The sequence below is a fragment of the Protobothrops mucrosquamatus genome, unplaced genomic scaffold (genome assembly GCF_001527695.2).
Source record: "Protobothrops mucrosquamatus isolate PMUCROS unplaced genomic scaffold, P.Mucros_1.0 scaffold_289, whole genome shotgun sequence".
Lineage (NCBI taxonomy): Eukaryota > Metazoa > Chordata > Lepidosauria > Squamata > Viperidae > Protobothrops > Protobothrops mucrosquamatus.
Window position 1 is genome coordinate 646,355 of NW_015386365.1, and position 27,708 is coordinate 674,062.

The 27,708-nt window shown below is 37.3% G+C and overlaps 1 protein-coding gene across 1 annotated transcript; it reads left to right on the forward strand.

Moving 5' to 3' along the window:
* Window positions 1-1,223: 1,223 nt before the first annotated feature.
* Window positions 1,224-21,493, forward strand: BROX (BRO1 domain and CAAX motif containing). Its single transcript, XM_015831925.1, has 13 exons — window positions 1,224-1,344; window positions 8,196-8,327; window positions 8,424-8,530; window positions 11,267-11,363; window positions 12,243-12,338; window positions 13,441-13,513; window positions 14,115-14,220; window positions 15,994-16,083; window positions 16,444-16,529; window positions 17,798-17,879; window positions 18,556-18,706; window positions 20,864-21,023; window positions 21,267-21,493. Exons 2-13 carry the CDS (start codon window positions 8,227-8,229, stop codon window positions 21,351-21,353), a joined length of 1,236 nt encoding a protein of 411 aa, XP_015687411.1. The 5' UTR covers window positions 1,224-1,344; window positions 8,196-8,226; the 3' UTR covers window positions 21,354-21,493.
* The last annotated feature ends 6,215 nt before the right edge of the window (window positions 21,494-27,708 follow it).

Here is a 27,708-nt window from a genome sequence, read left to right on the forward strand (position 1 = left end):
CAAACCTGGCAGTCGCTTCTAACGAGTCCCGCCCACCAGCATGGTCGGTTGTACCTAAGCCGCCGCCTTCTCCTTGCCCTGCGCAGCGGCACTGGGGACCCTATTGGTTCCCGACTGCGCGTGCGTGGATCGAAATGGTTGTAAACTTGCAAAGGCCTCCTCGGAGAAGGAGCTTCTTGGTTACTTTTGAGATTCTATTCCAGCGGGCGTCCGCTGGCAAAGAATGACAAGCCGCTTCAGCGGAAAACTGCAGAACTTTCTAAAAGTCCCAAGGCAGCAGAAAACATCACCCTGTTAAAAAAAATGTGGCTTTAAATGTGTTGCACCCAGAAGCACGCTGATTACGCTGTCGCGGAATGTATGTCCCAAAGGTGTTTTTTCAAGAGCAGTTTGCCTCTTGAAAAAGCACCTTTGGGACAACCATGACCTGGATGACTGAGAATCTCCGTAGTCACGGAATGTATGTGCGTTATGATCTTGAAAGAGGAATATATTCTGCACACTTACTTCGCAACTAACAACATTCCTGTATTTACCTAAACTTTGGGGGAAAAAAAGCTTATGCAAATTCGAAGTTTGCATTCGGATGGGGAAAATCAAACCTCAAATATTCTTGGAGTACAGGTGCCTCGACTTACACGCGAGGAAAATATTTAGGTTTTTATGCGCGCTACCTTTTACGACGTCCCTTGCCAATAGCCTTTTGATGCGTTACTCCTGGCAAACGCATCAAGAGGTGCTTTCAAACTTTCTTGATGTTCCTTTTGCCTCCGCCTTACATTATCACAAGCCAGTCAAAATCAGATCGCCATCCCTTTCGGTGGCCCTCTGGCTTCGCACGCTCACCGCACTTTCTCCTTCACGCCTCAAACTGAGCCAGGAAAGGGGGGGGGGGATGATTAGTCACCATCCTTCTGTATCTAACAGGTGCAAAGAGGGTAGTTGCCCGATTTCCATCATTCTCCAGCTCTTTATGTACGGACTTTCAGTCGGTAAAAAGAAAAGGGAGACCCTGAGAGTCGACTAGTCCCTCTCGCTCTGCTTTGTCGAGCAACTGGGCTGCATAGAAAGCCATGGCACTCCTTCGGGGGCATTCATGCCTTTAGCGAGCCGAGAGCTGCCCGGCCCGATTTCGATGCTGCCATTACGTGAAGCGCTTCCGCCCGGTTAGCGAGACCTTGCCAGGTCCAGGAAGGCCACGTGACTTTCGACTATTGGTGCCTAGGGAGTCGGGCGGGTTTTTTTCTTGGTTTATTATTGCCGAGGTCACCCTACAGAAGTTATCCTTTAACTCCTCTACAATTTTTGGATCTCTGGCATAGAGTAGAGAATCTTCCGAGGTGGGTGAGTGGTAGGAAGCTTCTATTTATTATACCGTAGGCGCTTGTATTTTGTTTCCTCTCTTTACCGCACCTGAACGCTGGCAGTGATGAATCGTAGCGGCTTCCTCCTCCTCTCTGATTGTTTCCAAGGTCCAGCCTTGCACAGACAGTTGGTCATGGAATTAAATGCATTCAGTATAGTGATTACCTTTTATTCTTTTGTGAAATATGCTCAGCTGAGAGATAATTCCGAAACGATTGGCTGTTGTTTTCCTACCTCCTTGCATTCCCAAGCTTTATTTCGTTTATTCTTATGTATACACGATCAGTTGGATATTTCTGGGCCACTTAAGGAAAAAAACCGTGTTTAAATAGTTACTACTTCTTGAATGAGTCGTTCCCCTTTTCCTCTTAAGATTTCTTAGCCTTATTTTACTATTACGATCCACAAATCTCTCGACCTCCAATCACAGCGCAATTTCGAGAATTGAATAGAATTAAACCAACCACTTCCGCCTTTGTTGCAAGACTTTTAACCTTAAACGATTTGTGAATATCGTAATTGTTTTAACTCAAGACTGGTTTGTTTTTTTCGTCCGCTTGTTCGTCTCATCCTTTGCCTATTGTCTGGTGTTCTCAAGACAGGGATAAAGTTGTGGAGGCTCTGTAAAGACAAGCCCTTTAGGAAAACAGAAGAGAAATAGGCTTGATGTCGTTATAAGCAGAGGTGGAGGAAATGTGAACACTTTAAAGTGGACGCAGTCTTAAGTGACGAAATTAGGATGGTATTTTCAGGGAGGGGATATGAACGTAGTAGAATCTCAATGCGTCAGGCTAAACAGCCCACAGAGAGTGTGAGAAAATAAAGGATTATTCCCGGACAGGCTCCTCGGGATGTTTACATCGCAGTTTGTACTTAAAGCAGAGAACAATGAGCCTTATGCCAGATCTGAGTGGGCGTGGCCTCTGCTCTGTTAACTCAGCGGGTCCTCCTTCGCTATAATCAGTGAGACTACTTAGAGGTGCAAACAATCATTATGAGGAAAGAGCCTGACTTTCAGGCTTAAGGAAATCCTAAGGCCTCGGCAAATGAATAAGGTTGGGGTGCGGTTTTAAACGGTGAATGAAACCCCCCAAAAGCGGTATTGTATATCCGATGGAAAGCCCATTCGGATCAGCATACTGCTTCCTTAATATCAGTCAACACGAAGCCTCTCAAGTCGACCCTTAACGATGTTTGGCCGTAGTTACACGAGTGACATGGCGGTGTAGGAAGTTTATATATCTGAGGTTCCGGACAGCTAGGGAGAGTTACTCTACCCTGATGAATAGGGTCACAAAGAGTTGGAACGGGTAAAATTCCGTACACCTGAAGTTGAGGGTCTTAAGGACAGCCAGCAATGCTGGCTGTGGAATTCTGGGAGTTGAAGTCCACATGCCTTAAAATGGGCAAGGTTGAGAAACACTGAGAAGGACAGGGAGCACCAGGTTTCCAACAGCCGAACACAGCTCGAACGAACACTTGGCAAAGTAATTGATAAATAGCTGGAGAAAAAGAGACCGGATTTAATCGAGGCGATCCCCCAAACCGAGTAGCTTGTCGATTAGAAATCACCATAGTGACTTCAGGAAATGGGTTTAGGCGCGCATTTCCCAGTCGAAAAGAAGGCTGGAAGAGGCGAATCTCTTCCCTGCAGTGAAGCCGGTGCCCGGGCTTACTTTTCAGCAGAGCCACCGAGAGGCGGACTCGGGCCTTGCCGCCTTCCTTTCATAGCTCTGGGGATACGGCTCCTCCTCCTTGAACTGATTTCCGTAGATCTGTACGGTAGTGGCTACTGCTGACAAGAGTCCGCTGGAAACCGAGAAGGTAAAATAGAGCAGCCCCAGGCGGAGACAAAGTATGTGCTGGGAGAGGCTTGGATTTATACTGGCTATGGGGCAGTTCGCTTTGCTGTCTGCTAGGAAGGAAGCACAATTACTGTAGAGCCGGAGAAGGCCTGCGTGTTGCAATGATACAAGCTCTTTTTAATGGTTCCGGGTTTTTTTTTTTTTAAAAAAAGCAAAAGTTCAATACAGGTAGCCCTCGGCTTATAACCATTTGTTTAGTGACCATTCAAAGTTAGTGGCACTGAAAAAAGTGACTTATGCCCAGTTTTCACCATTACGACCATTGCAGCATCCCCATGGCCACGTGATCAACATTTGGATCCTTGGCAACTGGCATGTTTTGGATGGTTGCAGTGTCCTGGGGTTATGTGGATTACCTTTTGCTACCTTCTGACAAGCAAAGTTAATGGGGAAACCAGATTCACTTAACAATGTTACTCACTTAACAACTGAAGTGATTCACTTAACTGTGACAAGAAATATCGTAAAATGGAGCAAAATTCACTTAACTGTCTTGCTTAGCAACAGAAATGTTGGGCTCAGTTGTGGATATAAGTCGAGGACTATCTGTATATGAAGGAGTATTTATCTTGCCTCTTTTCCTTTCTACAGAGTTTTAGATGAACATTTTGGCTGTTACTGTGTTTAAGCCGAAACATGGAAAAATCTTGATTCATTACTATGACTACATGTAATGGAGGCAGGATAAATAAGGAAAACCTTTGTCTTGCTCATTGTTCAAGTTTCTGTCCAGGATTAATAAGCAATGTGAGAATTTTCTTATGTAATACTTGAGAAAGGAGGTGGTCTTTTTTACTATGTTGCATTAGGAAAATATCTAAAGGTTACGCAGTACAGGTAATCCTCGACTTACAACCATTCATTTAGTGACCATTCAAAATTATAATGCAGTGTCCTGAGGTCACATGTTCACCTTTTGCTACTTTGTGACAAGCAAAGTCAATGAGGAAGCCAGATTCATTTGGTAAGCATTTTACTCACTTAACAACTGTAGCAAGAAAAGTAGTAAAATTGGACAAAGTTCACTTAACAACCGTCTTGTTTAGTGCAGAAATTTTGGACTCAGTTGTAGTTGTAAGTCAAGGACTTGTGTGTGTCTTACCCTGGAGATGCAAAGAATCCATTCCCTTCTTAAGAAGTTTTCCAATTTGATACAGTATAATAATACACAAATCAGTCATTCTTGAAGGACTTTTTAATCCGCAGAGGTTTAAAGTATTACTGAATAGAAATTACACTCTGCTTTGATATCAGACTTTAACCATGTTCCTTCAAGATTATTAGATCAAGTTGGTGTCCTAAAAGATAAAGATGAGCTAATTTAGGAAGGTAACACTGGCAGCTACGAAGTCCCAATGGCAATTCCAAAAACAATCCTCCTGTGAATTCTGAAAACAAACAGGACATGATACTGTGCCAAAAACCTTTCTCCATTCTGTATTAGATGTTGCCAGTTGCCAAGCACTCAAATTGTGATGACATGACCACAGGTGGTACAGTGGTTGTTACTTCAAAGATGGGTAGCAAGTTACTTTTTCAGGAGTGATTGTAGTTCCAGAGTGTCATTGCAGGAAGGGTTGTAAGTCAAGGACTGCTATAATAATCTTTAGTTCTTTCTGGTTGCTTCTAGTAACCAGCCTTCGGGATCTCTTCTTATCATGTTTTTCTTTAATCCACAACATTTTCCCAGGGAAAGATTTCTTATGCTTAAATTCAAATGATTCATATAATTTTAATAGGATTTTAAACAAATCACAGGAAATATTTTTACAGTATAATAATTTCATCTTCTTTCTAGTCAGTCTGGTTCTTTAGTTTGTTTAAAAACTTTCCAAAATCAGTTCAATTCCAAATAAAGTTTTTAAATATACATAAAACTTCTTTCGCGAAGGATTGAAAGAAAATCATCCAGTATAATAAAAACATATCTTTCTGGAGATTCTTAATACCAAAAAGCAATATACAAGCCATATTCAATGGCTAAGAAACAGTTAAGAAAGGAAATAGGCAAATCCAGTGTCTGTTTAGAAGATTCCAAACTGCAGCTTGGGCAAAGCTGACTCTTCCAACTTCAGAGCTCTAAAACCTGCGGGAGACCACTATTTTACAGTCTTGTCATAGGGAGCATTTGTAGGAAGCACTATAGGCGATCCCAGATTATTGCCATAATCCTAGTTTGAGATATCTTTTTTAAACCCCCTCACAAAATAGCTAAATCAGCTGCTCAGTTATTGAAGAGCTTAAACAAATTAACCAGAAAGGTAACTGTGTAAATGGAAGTAAAGAATGCATTTGGGGAATCAAATCAAGCAGGGACTGAAGTCTATTTGGAGCAATATTCTGTGGCAATGAAAATAATAAGAATGCCTTATTTTACATCTGCACTGTGTCTATACAGAACATGCCAACATTGTTTTTCTGCACTATGCAGCTTTTCTGCAATAGAATGATAGGAGTGGAGATACTTAGCAGTTGAGGGTTTGTTCTGGCAAATTTGCTGTGTTCTTTGTAGCTAAAAGCAAATTCACTCAACCTAGAGTTCATTGTTGCTGTTTGTTGCCTCTTGTTCAATTTGTCTTACAGAGGGAGACTCCACTCATTTTATTCTCTCGAGAACCATCTATGCTGAGCCTAGAGATTGATTGGTTCCAAACTCTGTGGAATGTGCATTTGAGTCTGAATCCCTTGTGTCCCAGTTCAACATTGTAATACAGTATACTGGCTCCTTATGTTCTCTTGGAACAGAAACTGATGATGTAACCATGACAACTGCTTCTGCAGTTCTGAATTCTCATCAGTTTTTGGATCTCAAGGATGCAGAAAGTATATCTGAAGAAGTGAGGGTCAACCTCTCTTTGCTCAATTTTCTTGGCCTTTCCTGGCTTATTAAAATGTTCAGAAAGAACTGGTTCCATGTTTATGGAGGTAATTAATGCTTGAAGGTATAGGTCTTCCTGCTTAAAAGAAGCAGTGATATGTCTATCGTTAACAAAATGTTTCTTCAATCTAGAAGAGTTGAACAAATATCAACCATTTTCAAGGAAGAAAGAAGGGAAAAGAACTTTGTCTCACATGTATATGAAATTATTTTTTCTTTAAAAAACAATTTTATCGAAGTTTTAGTAGACATAAACTAATACAAAGTAAACTAGAAGAAAAAAGCAAAAAGTTCAAAATCTTCAGAAAAAAGAGAAAAGAAAAAAGCAACAAAGATAATAAAAAGTGGCTTCCAATTTTCATCATGCCAAGCATAAGCTAATATGCTAGCTTTTCACTCTCTTTTAAAGTTATAAATAAAAAAACGTCTTTTTCCCTTAGCCTAATTTGTAAACAATGCAGAAACCATCCTCTTCCATCTTCATCTTTCACAATCCTCGTTCAGCAAAAAGTCCATTAGGAGATATCAGAAATAGCAATAGTTTATCTCTGATCAAATAGTCCAACTTTGCATTTTCTTTTTGCTCTGCACAGTCCTTTTACATCATTTCTATGGCATTGCAGGATTTGATCTTTCACCCCCTGTCTTTAAAGAAGCCAACATTAAACTTTTCTACAACTTTAAAAGGAGTCTTCAAAGCTTTCACCAGCCTAATGTGTAACTCCCATAAAAGGCATCATCCAGGATTGCTTGTCACAGCTGTTCCATCTCTATATAACATTAAACCTTTTAAACTTTAAACGTAAAGAAGATTAAAAACTAACACAAATGAATATAAAGAAAAAAAGGAAAGAAGAAAACAGTGGAAGAAAGAAAAAAGTTGAAAAAGAGAAAAGAGAAAGATAAAAAGAAGTGGCTTCCAAGATTCTTCACATAATGTTCTTATGAAAGGTTCCACCAGTGCTGACAGCAGTGATGTCATCTACTGGTGTTTAAATCCATGGGAGAAGCAAAACAAAAGTATAAAAACAAACATGTCAAACATACTCATATTAAAAAAAAACTACACACAACTGCACAGCATTTAGGAACTTCATTGTTCTTCATGAATGACATTTTCTCTCCCCCGTCACATATCTGCATATATTTCTGACAACACAAAAGCTGTATTTTGAAACAGTTTTTGTTCATAATCATAAGACATTTTGCAATATTAAGGGATGGAAAAACTCTGCGTAAAACATTATTTTACTTCTTTTCAGCAGGCTATAAGGAAGAGGCAGCAACTGGCTGTTAATCATGTGAAAATAATGTGGCCCATAGCAGGAGTGGCCTATACCAGAGGTAGGCAACCTCGGCTCTTTTATGGCTCATAGACTTCAACTCCCAGAATTCCTGAGTCAGCATAGCATAGCTGACTCAGGAATTCTGGGAGTTGAAGTCCATGAGTCATAAAAGAGCCGAGGTTGCCTACCCCTGGCCTATACCCTAATCATATCCACAGTCCCATTCATCGTTGAAAAACTGAATGAAAATTAGCACTTCCTGAAGAGGAGCAAATGCATTCAATCTCTGGTCATCATTAGGAGCACCTACAATGACCCTCAAAATTCTATTGAGACTTGCATTTACTGTACTTTAATTTTGATTTTTTTTTAAAAAAAGTTTTAGGTTTTAATTGTTTTTTATGTTTATTGCTAATATTAATACTAAACAAGATGCAACAATTATAATGCTGCCTAGAGTCACACATCTGAGAAAGGTAGTTATATAAATTGAATGAATAACTATCTTGTTTATTCTTAAAACAAGTGATTTTCTTCCACAGTTGTCATGAGTTAAGACAATATAGAATATCAGTGTTGTACATCACATCTAAAATAATATGTCATATAGGACAACCCTTTGCGTGTTTATTCAAACATCTGGCTAGGTTTATTTTCTTTCTGTCTCTTTCTGTAACATAAATATATGTATATGTGTGTGTCAATATCTTTCCATAGAAAACTGAAATGTATTAAATAAACAGATTTTAAGTGTTATGTTTGAAGTTATATAAAATCAGTATTTTTTTCTCTTTCTTTTAGTCTTGCTGTAATCTAACCTTTTAGGAAGAGAATGACTCATTGGTTTCATCGAAACCCTTTAAAGGGTACAGCTCCTGTTTCATTCAATTACTATGGAGTAGCCACAACTCCAGCTGCGACAAAAATCTGCAAGTAAGTGATTGTAAGAACATATAGAAATGTGAGTTAATATGAGAAAACAACGCACATCTGAGAAGTATCTTTTGTTTTATTTCTCCTTTAATATAGTGATTTAAGGCTATCAAGAGCACGGCTCCTGGAACTTTTTACTGATTTAAGTTGTAATCCAGATATGATGAAAAATGCAACTGATTCCTATTTTTCACTCTTGAAAGGTAAAAAAAAAAATTCAATTATTTGGGAAGGTGAAGTTGTTCTGACTGTGCTGTTAAATTTTAGTCACACAGTTGCCAAAACCTGACAATGGTGAAGTGAAACCTGCTACTGTCAAGTGTGAAAGCACAAGAACTGGAGTGTAAAACTAGAGTGTAATTCCTAAAAAAAATGCTTCACAGATTTTTCTTTAAAATAAGAAAAACTCTTCACCCACTGACAAAGAGGAAGAAAATAGAAAATCCCCAACCCAGCCCATGCCACTGATGTTGCACTGCACATTTCCGCAGCTACCTTATTTTCAGACATTACCTCCATATTAACTATAGTCCTTGTTTTCCAAAAAGTTGCATTTCCTTTTGTAGAAATTTCGTGAAATAGTTGTGTAGAAATAGGGCATTGATGCAGATTATCAGTGATCCAAAGTCTGCTTTTGTGGTTGATCAAAGATGCTCAGGCTATATTTATCACAGAGGCACTATGTGAGAGCAAGGAGATTATTCTTTTAATTCTCAAGTTAGACATTTTTCCTGATTTCAGAAATGGGACTGGCCTCCAAATTCTGGTATTTCATTCTCATAGTGACAATTATCTAGCTCCAATTCCAAGACATTTTGATGACTACAGAACACAAGGAAGATGAAAGTGTCTCTGATTTGCAGAAAGCTGTAGAAGGACAAAAAAGAGGGAATATTGCCTATTGTTTCATTATTATTCCATTATTGTTTTCTACAAATCAACAATGTCTTCATTAATTTGTTCAGCCATGCAGCAATTACCAAGCCCAAAAAAGCTTTGAAAGGAGAGAAATAACAGACATTTCCCTGGTTTCTTCTATTTTTTCTCCAAATCAATGCAAAACACCGACACTCCTTCATACCCACGCATGGAATAAAGAACTACAGACTTGCCTTATTTCTCAGAGGCTTCTGTAGGGGTGGGCAAAATTCTCTGATTGCAGCACTGCCAATCTTTTTCATGACTGGATGCCAGGCATAATTGATGGCCAAGTGCAGCTTTACCCTTATGAATACATTGTGGAAGATAATGAGTGAAGAAGATCTTTGGGGTTTTCAGTGATATGCTGCCTTATTGTTTGGGCTTGAGCATTATAGATGATTTGAGAAATTGCAATAGTCTGCTATATTTTAATAATCTAAGCATGTGGTAGATAAAACAAATCAGTTAAATTGGAGGGATGAAATAGCAAACTCTCATTAGCATTGTCTAAAAAAAATCCACATGAGTGCAGTAATTCATATATCACTCTCCCCCCCCCCAACTCATTTTTCAAGCCAGTCACAGAACACGGTGTTTTTTTACCATTTTCAGTCCTTCATTTAGATAGCAGATAGTTGTAAACTTATAAATGTAAAAGACAGAGCTGAGCATGTTTATATGTCCTTCTACTGTACTTTTAAGCAATGTTTCTCAACTACAGCAACTTTTAAGAAGTGTGGACTTTAAACTCCCAGAATTCCCTAATCAGCATGCTGGCAGTTGAATTCTGGGATTTGAAGTCCATACTGTTGCTGAGGTTGAGAAACACTGCTTTAAACGACATCAATGGAGAGTTGCTCCTATTTTTTATCAAGGTCTCTTCCGTTGAGAACTTTCCCCATTTCCAGCCCATTGAGTTTATATTGCTAATTTTTATGTGTTTCTTTCCCCTTTCTTCTTTTTTTTAACAAACAGATTTTAGTTTTTAAAACCATGAATGCTATCTGCCACAAGATATTTCAGTGCCACATTCCTGTTCAGGGTACCATGCCATGCCTTCTTTTTCTTCTACAGCCATTGTCTCCATGTACAGTGCAGTGCTCATTTCCTATTAGTCTGTCAGGGAATTCCCTTAATTTTTTTTTTTTGCACATGTACAAATCGTGAAATTTACTAAAATATCTTTATTTATTTATTTAATTGATTTATCTGGCTACCTGTCTTGCAAATGCAACTTTGGGTGGCTAACAGCCTATTAAAACATTTTTTAAAAAATAGCAGAAGGATAACAGCCTTTAATGTTTGCCAAGGAAAAGTCAATAATAATAGTTTACAGGTTGCCTAACCAACCGACCCCTATGGTAGAGCACATTGAGATTTTCCAAAAGACAAATGGGGTCTAGATAATGCAATTTTTAGCTACTTAAAGATTATCTTTTGGAAAATAAATTTGCAGTTAGTATGTATAGAGTATATGTTCTTTTGTTATAATATATAAACTGAATGTCTTCTTTGTGATGAGGCTTCACCATCTGTTCCCCCTGTTTTTCAGAAGCCATTGGGGGAGGCCCTCTGGAATGATATAGGATAATGTAAGACCCCTCACGTGAGCAGAAGGACTTTCCATTTGTATTAATTTCTTTTGACATGAGGAAGCATCATTTTCTTCTTTTTTCCCCTTTTTTCCCCTATACATAGTGCATTGTTTTACTTGGCTCATTTCCTAGCATTTTTTGTCTGGTGTTGCTCTGAAAATGGAATGTCAATTACTTTGAATTTAACTAAAGAAATTATAGAATTGACCTCCAAGTATAGTATAAAACTGATCCCCAATCAGCCAAGTGAAAAGGAACTCTGAGGCTAATTTTGAATACCAGGCATTTTAAAGATTAAAAAAATTATATCAACAGTCACATTATCAATAAAAAATATAGGAAAAAATGAAAATAAATTATTATTTAAAGTGCATTTTGATTTGTAGGGGATGTGCTATTTTAATACTGCCATTATTTTAACAGGCTTTATAGATGCACTGGATAACTCTTCACAGGATAGCAAACTGAGATACATTCAGAATTTTAAATGGACCGACACGTTGCAAGGACAAATACCAAGGTATACATATAGTATGATTTTCAAATCTTAAGGTAGTTTTTAGTACAAAGAGTAAATAACTTAATGGATTACCATAATGATGTTATGGATTTTTTTTAAAAAAAAATGCTCTTACATTTCTTTCATACCTTGAAAGAGCCATCTTATGACAGAACATATTTCATCAGAGGGATCATTTGAAATCTTGGTTTGCAATTATCACCATGTGTGATTTTTGTTATGACTTCATCTTTTTTCATTGTCTAATGGACTATACTGTACATACAAATACAACAGATTAATAAAAATATTGCCTATATTACTGGCAAGATAATGACACTTAGAAGTGAGTATATGTTTTGTAATCTTTTATGTGGTTAGTTCTTAACATTATATCTCCTTGGGATTTGTACAATTAAAAACAAGCCCTTGTGTGACAGTATATGCTTAGATAAATTAATCTTAGTCAAGATGAAATTTATTTTTTCAGTGTTATTATATTGGGTCAAGCAAATTTTCCACGTCTATAAAAAAAATCCTGTTGTCTGTAATTTAATAGTAGTGCTCAAATAAATATTTTAAAAGAATGGTGGTAACTTGATTGACTGCTATTTCGGTATTTTCATTCTGAAGGGAAGAACTGTAAAAATACCACACTCTGGACATTCCTGACCCGACTAAAACAAAACATGAATTGTTTCAGTCAGAACAATTCCACTTTTCAACCTATTAAAGTTCTGTGTGAACATTTCAATACTTTGGAAGTTTGTTCCCATGATTTCCTGAAAATACATTTTGTAGCATTGTGCCTTATGTCTAAAAGATAAATGGAAGTGTTGCAATGTTTTGTACTTCAGAAGTGTTATAAATTGTGCAATTTTTCCCCCTTTCTTCCCTTAGTGCCCAGCAAGATGCTGTGTTTGAATTAATTTCTATGGGATTTAATGTGGCCTTGTGGTTCACTAAATATGCATCAAGATTAGCTGGGAAAGAAGAGTAAGTATTTTCACTTTAATTACAGTAATGTCAGAAAGTTAAAAATATACCTTAAGCCCATTTGAAATTGGTGGGTTTGGTTTTGCTAAACTGTTCATAGGATCTGAGCCTAAATTGCTATTTAGAGTAAAACCATTTCAATCTATAGTCTTCAACTTTCTTATTGTGAAACTGTATGGGTCCCAGCCATATGTTTAGAAATGTAAACCAAGTAGAATTGCAATATTGGACCGTAAAAGAGAGAAAAAATTTCTGTCTAATTATTTGGGAATATTCTCCTTATCTAATGTCCTACATCTTCTTTTCTATATATGTCCAGAAAGGTGATTTTCTTGTCCTAAGGATCAACAGCTGATTTATGTAGAAAACTGATTATGTATTTGAGAAGTTCAGTCTACAAAATTCATCCAAAATATGAAATCAAAAGAAAAAAACTAATATAGTAACAGTAGCACCTGATATCACAATTAATGACAGAACATGATATGGTTCCATTAATAGTGTATATGATGAGTGTATGCTTCTCTCTTAGTTGGCTATTTTTTTTTTGTAAGATACCTTTCAGAAGCCTTGATTTGAGTGAATTCTGATTAGCTATAGGATCTTTACAGCCCAGACTAGTTGCAGGAAACTTGGCTAGCATCATTGTCTTAATTTTTAGATTCCAAATAAACCATTTGAATTAGTAATGAATACCTTATGCAGTGATTTAATTAATTTGATTAAATAATGAATATCTTATCCAGTAAAACATTAGCCAGAGTGATATTTGCTGAAAGTTACTCCAATTAAAGTACAAGAGTATTGTGATAATCAGATTTTTATTCAGCAGTGTGCATCATAGTTCTGCATCTTATAGTAGAGAGTAGTGGGTTAGATGGACCAAAGAGGCTGATATTTGTTCCCTGCACTACTTAATTTTTTTGATTCCTTAGAAATATTGTATATTATTTGCTGAGCAAACATGAAATAAAGGAAACAATATTTGGCTAAGCAATATTATTAAGCAAAAGAACTTGGCTAGCAATAATATTAAGACGTTTGATGGATGATATGTAAAATTCCTGAAGCATTTCAATACTAATGAATTGCTAATGTTTAGTGTAACAGAAGATGAAGCAAAAGATGTCCACCGCAGTATGAAAATAGCAGCTGGGATTTTCAAACATTTAAAGGTAAAAACATATTTTTTCCAGAAAAGTTGCATTTTCTTTGACTTCAATGCAAGATTAAAATGGCATTTTAAAGCTGGCACAGAAGCCTGAATGAAAAAAGAAAGGCAGCATTAATGAATAATAGATAGAAATGTGCAGTGCATATGTGGATTCTGAAATACTTCTTCCAAAACATTGCTGAAGCATGCACAATTCACTACTTCTCTTATTATAATAGCTCATGAGGATCCACATATTATTTTAAAAGACTTATTTAATTTATAGGGTTAAAAATAGTTCCAGATGTTCAGGTAGAACCCACAGACTACCTTCTTAGAATTGTTCCACTGCAAAATTTACATGGGAGATGCACATGTTTCCCATTATTCCTTGCGTAAATAGAAAGTTTTAAAAAAATTGTTCCTTAAACAAAGTGTTCAATGAAGGAGATTTTAAAATATTAGATGCCATTCTTAAATTGATAGATGTCTGGTAGAATGGTTGCAGTTTTCATATGGATATGCGTGATAGTTATTAAGTTCTCATAAATCTTTAGATGTTTCATTAGTTAATTAAATGCAGCCACTGTTTCCAATCCTAAAGTGCATTTTTTTTTCTTTAGGAAAGCCATATTCCTAAATTGATCACTCCTGTAGAAAAAGGAAGGGATTTAGAAGCTCGACTAATAGATTCCTATATTATCCAATGTCAAGCTGAAGCACAAGAAGGTATTTATGCAATATTACTAACTTTGCATCTGAGAAATGTTGGGGGCTTCCTCTCTGAGGATTTTAAAACAGTTTTTTCTGCTGGAGAGCTGAATGGTAGAACATAGTCCAACATAATGTATTACATTGCCCCTTATTCCTTTCAAAAGCAGCATCCATGGAATTATTAATGAAAAGCAGGATGTAATAAATTGCCTAATAACAGACACCTCATGAATTTTAGGGGGAAAAATCCTAAAGTGCAAGCCTGCCCACCTATAATAACAACATAATACTTGTCTGGCACAAGTGGCAAAAGTATCTCTGATCTTAAAAATCTAACAGGATCTCTGGCAGTGATGTGGTGTATTAGGAATTATGCTCTAATTTTTAAATGCCAGAAGCAGTACTTTGGTTCAATAACTAATTGACAACCATGCATTTGCTTTGACAGAGATTAACCTGTGCATAGATGCTTTACTGAGTACCTCATCTTATACACCTGTTGCAGTTTTCCAAATACAAGTACAAGCACATAATCCCACATAGTAAACAGAAAAAGTTATTTATTTAGGATGGGATGGATGGGATAGTGTCATAGAAAATGGCATATACAAGTAGTCCTCAATTTACAGCCATAATTGAGCCAAATATTTATGTTGTTAAGTGAGGCAGTTGTTAAGTGAGTTTTGCCCCATTTTACGACCTTTCTTGCCACAACTGTTAAATGAATCACTGCAGTTGTTAAGTGAATCTGGCTTCCCCATTGATTTTGCTTGTGAAAAGATTGCAAAAGTTGATCACATGACTTTGGGACACAGCAATAGCCATAGGTATGAGCCAGTTGCCAAGCATCTAAAATTTTCATCACATGATTATGGGGTACTGCAATGGTCATAAGCGTGAAAAATGTCATGTCAATTTTTTCAGTTCATAACTTTGAACGGGCACTACATGAACTATTATAAGTTTAGGACTACCTGTACTACTTATGATTTAGATGTCTTTCCATTTTTTAATTACTCAGTGTTCACTAAAGTATTAAAAAGAAGTCTGGAATCCATAGCACTGGATAGGGGCAAGGGTTTCAGTGGCCTCTTCCATTTCCCTACTCCATAAGTCAGTGAAGTCACACAGCATCATCATTGATTTTAGTGCCTAGACATTCCCTGCGAGCATTTAAGAACATCTGTTGTCCCAATAAAACCATCACCTGTCCAAAAATATGCTTTAAGTCCTGAGTCCCGTGGGGAGAAGGGCGGCATATAAGTCAATGTATTAAATTAAGACCAAACTTCACCAGATGGGAATCTCTGTCACGAGGTTACTATAACCATCCCCCTCTTCCAAATATCCATCCCCTATCAATGTACCAGAGCAAATTGAAGTCCTGCCTTGCATGCTGGCATAGTGGCAATCTGCAACAGAGCCAGGTCTGCTATCAAGATTGTAAATTTCCTGCCTTTCCATTCCCCTCCTACTATCAGTCTACCATAGGGATTTCTTATTCATACATATGTACAATGAACATGAAAATGGAATCAGTTATAATTACACACACACCAAAAAATGTGCCTACACAACAATCTCATTGAATATAAATTCAAGGACGGAGACTCAGTTCTCACATAGGCTAATATCCCAACTCAGTTCTCAAAACATTATAAGTAAGAAAAAAGAGAAAGAAATATATATTGCATTCTGAGCAGGTTTTAGGTGTTTAGAGACGCATAGATTAGAGAAATAAATGGGATGCAAGGTGATGTTTACAGTAGTTTCTCATTTCTGTCTTAGTGACAATTGCCAGAGCTATTGAGCTGAAACACAATCCTGGTCTAATAGCAGCCTTGGCCTATGAAACAGCCAATTTCTATCAAAAAGCAGGTATGTTGATATTATTTAATTAAAAGTTGGTGAATATTTGATGCAATTTTAAGGCACAGAATCTTATCTGTGGACAGAGCACCAAGGAAGTACGATGGATAAAAATTGAAATCTGTATCCAGGTAAACTTGCTTGATTATTATTTATTTTTCTTTTTATTGTGACTGAAGACAAGAAATCAGCATAAATCTTTCACTTTTAAGGCTTGGAATATATCTCTGATTCATGGACAAATGTATCTCTACAGACAATATTTTGGTTTTAATCAGGGCTTTAATATTGAATTAATCTCTTAGCAGATATTGCAAATAGATAAATTAATGAATAGATTACTGTTTTAAAAATATTATCTTTTCCTAGATCAAATGTTATCTAGTCTGGATCCAACGTATACAATGAAATGGAGAAAATACCTTCAGTTGAAGTCATGCTTCTATATGGCTTACGTGAGTATTCAGGGTTTTAAAAACAAATTTAAAACCATTTTCAAAGGGCTATGAAATTGTTATATAAAATAGCAATCTATGTTATTCAAGCAATATTTTGTAAGTCTTTTGGAGTTCATGTATTTATAAATCAAAGGCAGCTCAACTCAGAATGATTCTGAAACAAAATCCAAAACAATAAAACAATGGTGATAGCAAAGGATGAATATTCTTAGTATTTTAATACAGTTGCGTTCAGAAGGCATTCCGTCCCCTAAACCAGAGCTTGTGGGGAAAAGCCAGGCCTTCAAAACTACTTTAAAAGACAGCAGGATCCAAGCTAGTTTTATCTTCAGGAAGCTGCTGTTTTTCCAGAAGTCAGGTCCTAAGACAGAGAAAGCATGCATCCTGGAACCTATCAAATGATACGTTTTAAAGATAGAGCCTGGAGCTTTCACCTCTGTTGGATCTTATTGGACAAATAGTGGAAGACACGTCATCCATGTATTACGTCTTCCCTTCTTAATTTATTATACATACAAACTTTTCTTGGTCTTGGGATTAAGAGTGAAATGATATGTAGTAGACTTTTGATTTAATGGACTTCAGGATAGTGGACTTTGGATTTGATTGATCTGCAAATCTGCATATCTGAATTTTATCTAAATTTCAGGCAAGCAGACTTTTTTCCAAATAGTGAAGCAAGCCAGCTGTTTGGTAAATCAAAGTTTGTTGCTTTCTTTGAAAGAATATTCCGTGTTATCTGTAAAGTATACTTTCCCGTATATATTCTGCTTGAAAAATCCCAATTAATGGTAAATTCAACAGTAAATGGTAAATTTAAACCCATTTGAAGTAATGCACATTTCTTTGCCTCATGTCTGTTGAGCAGAGGAAGCAGTATATTGTCTCAAATAAAACATGGCAGAGTATAATTACCCATTTTTATGCATAATTTTTTATTTTGCTCTGGGATAGCTGTGCTGGGATAGCTGAGAACATAGAGCAGGTACTTGTCTTTTTTAATGGATTGTTCTTAACTGCCATATATCAAAATCCTTCTGCTACTGTAAGTGAGTTGGTGAACATGTTTAGCTGGAACAGCCTGCCTTTATTTTGCCAAGTACCATAGTAGTAAGAACTATAGAAACAGCTAATTGCTCTCTCTTAGCTCTATGCCTTCCAGATCTTGAAGTTCACTCTTCTGCCCTCACTGCTAAAGTAAGTAAGAAATTAAGGTAATTCCCAGAGCATGCCAAGAATATTAAAGAAATTCTTGCTTCCCCCAGGCCTATTGCTACCATGGTCAGACCCTCTTGGCCAGCGATAAATGTGGAGAATCTATTAGGTCTCTACAAGAAGCAGAAAAATGTAAGTGCTTTTTCATAGTTTATAAAATAAACTGCATTTCTCAACATTAAAACTAGTAAATACTCAAGAAATCGTACATTTGAATAATCAAAGCCTAACTTTAATTCTTGAGAGGTGTAAGGATTACTGTGGTAGAATTGCTTGTGACAGTCTAATCTGCAGGGAGAAGATCATATCCTGTTTTTTAAAAAAATTCATATTAGAGCTATATGTCATGGTTCCGAGACTTACAACAATTCATTTAGTGACCATTCAGAGTTACAAAGGCACTGAAAAAAGTGACTTATGACTGTTTTTCACACTTAACAACAGTTGCAGCATTCCCATGGTCAAGTGATCAAAATTCAGACACTTGGCAACTGATTCCCAGTTATGATGGTTGCTGTGTCCTGAGGTCATGTGATCAGCTTTTGCGACCTTCTGACAAAGTCAGTGGGGAAGGCAGGTTCACTGAACAGCCGCGTTACAAACTTAACAACTGCATTGATTCACTTAACAACTGTGGCAAGAACGGTTGTAAAATGGGGCAAAATTCACTTAACAAATGTTTCACTTAGCAACTGAAATGTTGGGCTCAGTTGTGGTCGTAAGTTGAGGATTGCTTGTAATGCACTTTATTAAAACTTGTATAAAAAAGCAGTAAGAACGCGGACTGACTCTTTGCTTTCTTGGAAAGTTTATGCCAAGGCGGAAAAGCTATGCAAAGAATATGGTGAAACCAAAGGGCCAGGGACTACAGCGAAACCATCTGGACATCTCTTCTTTATAAAATTAGGAACTGTAGTGAAAAATGCCTTAGAAAAATCTCAGCGAGAAAATGGATTCATGTAAGTATATTTTTTCAAACAAATACATTTTAATCTGTGGTTTTTGTAACGTGCATTTAATAAATTGATAGACCACTTAACTTTACCGTGTTTGTGGATGGCAAACAATATCATACAATATAAAAATAGACATTCAGGAAAAAAAAACCTCACAAACTCTAGGAGACCAATTATTTTGGGAAATGACATTCACTCTAGCCCAAATCCTGGGGAAAGAGCCAGGTTTTAAGGGCTCTCTTAAATAAGATCAGAGTGGAGGTCATTCTAGAGCAGCGGTCCCCAGCCTTTCCAGCTTGGCCTGGCACGGGGGGGGGGGGGCAGGGGGATAGTTCCATGCAAATGATAGGCATGCGCACACAGCCCCATTTGTCTGAGCGCAAGCGCCAACCACTTATGCAAGTGGAGCGCACGCACACACGCTCGCCCGCTGCTTGCACGGCCTGTCTCCAAACGGGCCATGGCCCGATAGTGGGCTGTGACCTGGGTGTTGGGGAGCCCTGTTCTAGAGGATAGGTGCTGAGAGAGAATTGTCATTGCTAATAAGTGGGACTGGAGAATAACAATTCTGTCTGATTGAATAGTATGGGCAGAAACTATAGAAAACAAATGGTGTCTCATATAATCAGATTCTGTGCCATGAAGGGCTTTATAGGTAATAACTAGCACTTAGATTGTACCTAGAAGCCTACTGGTACCCACTGCAGCTCATGAAACAACTATATTATGGGGGCATACAATGAGATGCCCATAACTGCCCCTGCCATTGAGTTCTGGATTACCTGCAGCTTCCAAGTGGTCCTGAAGGCAACCTCCTTGCAAAAGTGGGATAGCACCTTCAAGGGTTTTCTCAAACCAACTGGTTTTTATGGTAGAATTACCACATTGTCTGCATAAAGCTGTACAGATACCTGCCTGCTTATTGCTTTTAGGGAATTACGTTCTTTATTTAAGTACCCCATTATTGGACTGTCTCAACAAATTATTTTAGAGGGACTGTAGGAGAAAACCTGAGGTCTAGTCGTGAAAGCCAGTTGGGCAGCCCTGAACTAGCCACTCTTTCTCAGCCTTAGGAAGGAGGCAAATGGCAGACCACTTCTGAAAATGCCACCAGGAAAACTGCATGGAGTTGTGTGGGAGGTCAGCAGGAGCCAAGCATGACTCAAAGACAATGTTCCCCTCACTCTGCGAATATGTCTTAAGGGAATGCTGTTCTTTTCTTTCATTAGAATTAAGGATTTAGCCAAAGGTGGTATTGCTGATTGCAAACTGATGAGTGAGAGAGATTTGCTGCAAGTCTATTGCCTTGTAATGGTGCAGACTCACCGTAAATATTTGCAGATGCCACTGGAAAGTGGCACCTTCCTGGCCCAGATGCAGAATTTTGTTGAGGTTTGCTATTGGCTTCAGGGTACCGCCTCAACAAATTGGTCTTGGGAAGCTTGCAGAACGTAGTTTTTCTCAAACCAGGCACTAGCTTCATTGACAACTGCAACAAACCACCATTACAAAGTGATGACAATATGCATCAGAATGTCAGAATGCAAATGTAATGATACGATAATATCTGATATATCTGATGTACAGTTGTATTATGATGCCCATACATCATTTCTCCTTCTTGCCTGCCAATTCTTCCCAGCCTTTCTCCCTTTTTTAAAAAAAATAACATGCAGCTTCTTCACTGAAGTGTGTGTGTCTCTCTGTGTGTGAATGAGTGAGTGAGTGAGAGAGAGAGAGAGAGAGATTTGCATTATTAATCAGTTCTAAAAAAATGAGACAGTTCTACCATGAGCAGAATAATTTTTAATCTACAATTAACATTACTGAAACCATAATGTACAATGGAAGGGGAATTAGATTTTCTAACACTGACTGGCCACAATGAAGTAATTTGGGGAATCAATTTTCCATTCAGCCAGTTGGAGTGCTAAAACTCTTCTTTGTCTTGGATTCTGTTTTGACATGTTTGTACATGTGGTTATAAAAATAATCTTCAGTGTGTTTAGCACCTGTCATATTTGTGGAAGTGGAGTGCAGATTGTGAATTTCATGCAGTTAAGTTATGCAAGCTACATGTAGCATTAGTAGGTGCTAAACTATATGGAATTACATTGAAAAGAACTAGGACTGCTAACATCCAATTTGGTTTTCTTTTAGTTACTTCCAGAAGATTCCTCCAGAGGTTCCCCAACTTGAGCTGAAAGCAAACTATGGTCTAGTTGAGCCGATTGCTTTTGAATTTCCGGCTGTGCATGCTCAGTGGTCCCCAGAATCCCTTGCTGCATTTGATCTCACCAAAAGGCCAAAGGATGACAGTGTAAGAACACATACAGGTTACTTTTTTCACCAGTGTTCTCTGTAATGTTCAGTTTTTATATTGGTTCTTTCTTACTCAGGAGAAGAGAAATGCTGGGGATAGACGGGAAAGTGAGAACATCTTGTGAAGGGTGGGGGTTTTACCTTTTCTCAAAGGCAATATTTTGCCAAATTTTTAAAAAGTCTTTAACTTTATTGTAACCCCAATGCAACATCATTTTTTCTACTTTACTTTTATTAATAGGCTAAACCAAAGCCAGAGGAAGAAGTGAAACCTCTGAAAGAACCAGATATAAAGCCTCAAAAAGACACCGGGTGCCAGATCTCATAAGATCCTCAGTTGCAAAGAACTACTCCTTGTGACCTCTGTTCTGTAAACTTTAGGGTTATTGTTGCCTATCCTGTGTGCTAGTTCTTCTGGCTGCCTTTACTGTAACAAATACATTCCTTTTCAACTTCATATGTGTGTATGTGCGTGCGCACGCACACACATATGCACACACACACATGCATACATACATACACACATCTTTTCATTGGCTGGGTTGAATGGCTTTCTTTCAGAAAAAGAAATTGAAGAGATTAAAGCTAGATTGAAAAAAGTTTGGGACCATAGTGGAAATTAACATTTAGATGAGCAGACATTAGATTCTGGAACAAATAAAGGTGAATGCAAGGGATGAGGTTGAGGCTCTGCGCGGGGTTTTTTAAGGTTTGCACGACAATGAAGCAAACAAGACAATAATGTATTACTTTGTTTTAAAGACAAATTATTCATGCCTCGAATTATTTAGAATAAACCACATTACAAGCAAGAGGAAAATACAGTTGAGCACAGGAAATTTCTAGACAGTATAAATTAAGTCCCTGTAGATTGCTGCCATTTTTGCACTTCAAATTTTACAAAGGAAATCATAGCAAAAGTGATTTCAGATCTAGTGGTTGATTTTATGTGGTCACTCCCTGGGGAATTAAGTACTGCTATGTCAAATCAGTAAGCGTATTTTCCTAAATAAAGGAGGCTTTCCATAATAAATTCTATTGATTAAACATTTAGATTTATGACACAAGGTAATAATTGAATATGTGAAAAAAGCCCTGAGTAAAAAGTATTAAAGCATGCTAAAAATAGAGAAATTGGTGCACAAGAGTGAGTTTTATTGATGTAATTGGAAAGTTAGTTACCAGAAGATTCAAAAAGATGATACCAAGAACAAGTCTCATTTGGGAATAAAAACTGAAATTCAAAGCATGCTTTTTATCTCTGCTTATGTCACTTGGTTTCCACCTCAGTTCACATGTGAGAGATTTGTCCTGTAAGACTTCAGTAATATTGTTTCATGGTATACAGAACTACAAACAAGGCTGTTTTTAGTATTTTGTGCAGTTACATTACTATATATCTTCCTTCTATATATACTAACTAGAAACTCGCAGTATGTAGTTTGTTGGCAACAGTAGTGTATTTGCTGCCAGCAAAAAACATTGCTGTTTTCAGTCTCTGACATTAAAAAAAAAAAAACAATAGTAGGTAAGTTATAGCTAACATGTTTAAGGACTTTTCACATGGAATTTGATTTCATAAAATTTTAATTTCAAAGTGGAGAATTCCAGTTAATGTGTACTTGGTATGATTGACATCAAATCCGGCAATTTATATATTGGATTTGTTTAAGTTTATGGTAACTTCTATAAACTTATCTGACTTGTTTTTTTGGACCTATATTTTTGAAGACAGTGGGCATATTTAATGTAGTTTAGGGATATCACCTAGCACCTATGGGAATCCTTCTAATACCAAAATGTTTAGGCGTTTATTTTGCCCCATTTGTGTTTATTCATTAAATTGATATCTTTGTCCTATTGCAATCCTATGTTTTGACTGTCACCAAAAATCAAGTCAATATTTTCCTGCTTACTTGAAATAAACTAGATAAATCAGTCACAAGAAAATATTTGAATTATGAACATAAATATGTTCTGTACATATTTTACTAGATATGTAAAGATCTTGAAGATATCCAAGCACTTCTCAATAGTGATCAAATGGATCTGAGCTACACAATGTATAGTAAGGAATTGTAGTCTTGATAAACCTGGTTAGTAATACATTGTATGATGCATTTCATTTACAGTTATTGTACGTTTTGAGAGTTTTTATTTATTCAGTTCCACATATTTGCGCAGCCATGTTTTGTTTCTTTAACAGTTGGAAAAAGGTTACAATATTATCAGTTTCACTATAAATATCTTTTAAAAAAGGTTTGCAACAATTAAAAAAGTATTACAAAATATAAATGATCTAATCTGCAGACATCAAATTTTTTTTATCTATTTATTTTTTGAGGGAAGGATTCAGAAAGTCATCTTGCTGTGGTAAAAACATTTTGTTGCATCATTGTTAAGGTTTCCCAGGAAATTATTGGTTAACGATATGGTAAATAACAGATACTGTCAGAATTGCTAAATTTTAAAAAGCGTGGACCTGATCAATAATTAGGATGGAAACACTGGGAAGCTTACAAAAAATTGAAAGTTGAAGTAATGTTTATTTTTAAAAGGCTTCCTAACACATCTACAATTAGAATGTAATATTTGTGACGATTCAATTATTTTAAATTATTTTGGTTGCGTGTGCATGCATACACACATGGGCACACAAATCCAGACATACACTCCCACAGACACACAATTCTGTCTTTTTCTGAAAACTCCCTAATTATATTTTGTTTAGAATATGAATAAATTAATTTTAATGCTTGGCCATTGCAGTATGCAGACAAATGCATCTTCACATGCTATTTGATTGTTATTGCATTTTGTCCTGATCCAGGCCTTTAGGCTTTAATTATATCAATAAAATATAAATTAAAGTACTCCTTGTTTGTTTTTTCAATATTTACCATTATTTTGACTATTATAGAAAATATGATTTTGAATGAGACATAACATTTTACACTCTTAAGATATATGTATGTGTATATATAGGTTTACTTTCATCAAATGTACTTTTCTCATTAAAAATGATCAAATTATTCACTATCAATATATTTTCAAATTGTTTCTTTGTATGTTTGCATACTTTTTAGATGAATTAGAGCTGGGTTTTCTATCTATACAAGATGAAAATTGGACATACTGTTTTACATGTTGAGTTGCTTTATTTTACACCTTTCTAGTTAAGAAATATATGAACAAAGTCTAACACAGGCTTAAAACAGTTTTATAGAAACTGTGTAAGCCTGATAACACTGCATAAATAATAAAATGGCTTGTTGATTTTTTTCCATCATCCAACTGATTTGTGCATAATAACATTAGCACTTAAATTTATATACCTGTCCATAGTGCTTTACAGCACTCTCTGAGCAGTTTACAATGTCAGCATATTACCCCCAACAATCTGGGTCCTCATTTTAGAGACCTCAGAAGGAGACCTCAGAAGGCTGAGTCAATCTTGAGCCAGTCAGGATCAAACTCCTGGCTGTGAGCAGAGTTAGCCTGCAATACTGCATTCTAACCTCTGCCACCATAGGCTCCTAAAATGGGTTTACAATTCACATACTCCTGCTTTATAACCCAGGGTGCGTGGTTTTGTGTGCTGCCTGCATCCTGTGGATGGGGCTTTGCTTGTCCGTGCAGACCAGTTGCTGGCATGCCGTGGCCCGGTACTGGTCCAGGGACCAGGGATTGAGGACCCCTGTTCTAACTGATGCCTTAACCACTATACCAAACTTATTGAAATGAATACAATTCTTGGTATAGTTCAAAACCTTATTAGATTCAAAGGAGCTGGTCTAGATGGAGGTCATATAAGGTAAACTTTTCAACTCCTATTTTTTTTTTCTCTTGCATGTCTTTGTCATGTTAATGTGACATATACCTGTAAAAATCAGGTACAAAATACTATCACAACTCAGTGTTGAATCACTTATAAACAGAATGCACTTTTTGTGAGACTTTTTAGAAGTAAAGCAAGAGTTTAGTCAAGTAGAAATATCTATAAAAGCTGCTTTCATCTCTTGACCATGCAGAGTTGCTGAGAGTTGGGAGGCATATAAATTTAATAAAGTAATATTATCATCATCATCACTGCCAGAATTCTATTGCAGAAGAATGAACAGCTCCATCCCATCCCTTGGTATTATTTCCATAGGGCATTTTGATTCCTTCAGTTTTCACTATTTAACCCATGCTGATGGTGAGTGTGGCACATATAGCCAGTCCAAACCCATTGTAATATCTTGGCTGTTGAGCAGTGATTTAATCTCAGATCATGTTTTTCCATACGACTTTGGATTCTTCATGTAAAGAAGGTGGATAGCAAAGCTGATATTTCTAAATATTTCATATTATAAATTGACATTCTGCTAGCCCAGTGGTTCTCAACCTTTTTAATGCCGTGACCCCAACCGTTTGTAAGTCGAGGACTAAACTGGTCGTAAGTCGAGGACTAAACCGGTCGTAAGTCGAGGACTAAACCGGTCGTACGTCGAGGGCTACCCAACCAGTCGTAAGTCGAGGACTTTCCCTGCCCGGGAGCGCCATGCATGCGTGGTTCCGCCCCCTGCGCCGGCCGAGGCGTAGCTGGCAAGCGGCAGAGACGGAGCAGGCCGACCACCAGCTGGCCCAGCCCAAGGGAGGTAAGGCACCTGCCGGAAAAGGGGGAAAAATGGCGGACAGCCTTGCTTGGCGACCCCCGTGAAATGGTCGATCGACCCCAAATGGGGTCCCGACCCACAGGTTGAGAACCACTGTGCTAGCCTCCGTTCTGTAAGTGTCTATGGGAGATTCTCAGTCATCCAGGTCATGGTTGTCCCAAAGATCCTTTTTCAAGAGGCAACTGGAATTTCTTGTTTTTCTTTGAAGATGTTAAGCTTGTCATCCAAAAAGCTACTTCAGCTCTGACTAGATAGTGGAGAATGGAAGGATTTATATTCCTTGCAGACAGCTGGTCCTTTGCATCCTTTTAGAGAGTCGTTGAGGCCACTTGGGGGTTTGTCTGTGTCCTCAGGGTCACCTGAGTAGTGCAGATAGGTGTGAAGTCTTCTTGGAACTGCTGAAAGGACTGTGTTGTGGAGCTGTATTTTCTGCAGGATGTTTTCTGCCCTGTGTCCCTTCACAGTTGAACAGAGGCGCAGGCTGTTGTGGATGAGTCTGTGTTGTCTGCATCTCAAACTGAAGCGCAAATGGTTCCCGTAGTCTGCAATTTTTCTGGTAATCCATTCAGTTAGAGCTGAAGAAGCTTTTTGAATGAGAAGCTAAACATCTTCAAAGAAAAACAAGAAAGTCCAGTTGCCTCTTGAAAAAACACCTTTGGGACCTCTGTTTTGTAATTTCTGATGCTGCATGGTGTTCTTTCCAGAACTGATGTATTCTTTTCACATAAACTCTTCTCATTGGACTTGATTTGTAATGTTAAATCATTATTTTTTCATTTTCAATCTTCATGTATTTGCAGTGGATAAGCAATTTATGGTTGGTCATTATTACTATTGAAGGGCTGTAGAAGGGAGAAAGAATTAATTGAAGGGCTATTGAAAAATCAAACAAAATAAATGTATACTTTATTTTAGTTTCTCCACAGGGCACTGTTGCACTGTGAGATTTGTTTATTAAAACCCTATGTTTTGGGGCACAAGCTATTATTATTATTGTTTTTGTTATTGTTATTACAGCATAAGCTTTCATGGATCAAAGTCAATGTGGAGAAAAGAAGAAACAAATGATGTTAGAGAGGGACAGAGTATAGACAGAATGGTTTAGAACTCAAGGTTTTTTTTATTTCATGACACATGTCTGGAAATAAATGCAAAGAGATTGTTAGAAAAACTTCAACAAGTCCACCTTTGTTTACAGCTGGATCCAAAATTCTTACCTTTGCAGTGGGGTACCCCTTCAATCACTGCCCTCTATTGAAAATATAAAAAAGGAAATATATATGAAGATGCATGTGTCTTATTCTCAATTTGCACATACCAAACAGTAACACGCTTTTTTCTAGGGTATTTGCAGAGAAGGGTCCAAAAAATCAATGTGGCAATCCCAACCAGATGATTGAAGCCCTGCTACTTTTTAATGTGTATATAAAAAAAGGATGGGGGTGCCATATTGTTTTTTTAATGCCTCCCCAGCACCCTTGTTTTCTCTTCTTATGTTGCTCCCTCACTCACCTTAAGAAGTTAGCATGCAGCAAGTTAGGTCACGATATCTTAAAAGACATGGCAATGCTATAAAGCAGCCCATAGATGGCATAGCATCTACAGTTCCAGGTAATGTTGCTTTTCAGCATAGGTGCAGTATTTGTTTGTGGCTGATTAGATCTGTTGGAAAAGAATTGTACTCCCGGAACTTCTAAACCACAAAAGCATTTGACTTAAAAAGGCTGCGGCAGTGGGGAGGGGGGGGGAATGGACCACAGAAAAGAAGGTGCTGAAGAGAGCTCCCCAAAATGGGAATGTATTGATTGTAATCATATGTGTAGCCATTCTCTAAAGTCTCATTTTACATTCCTTTAGCTTTCTGGTTATCACTATAAATATTTAGATTTGGTAATTAAATTACGGAAGAGGAGAAAGTCCAGCCCACATTTCAAACTTGGCCAACCCTTGTTGACAAAGGGATAGCCTGGTCTACTTTACTGCTTTTTTTTCAGCTGGCCTCCTTTTTAATGTTCTTTTTTTCCA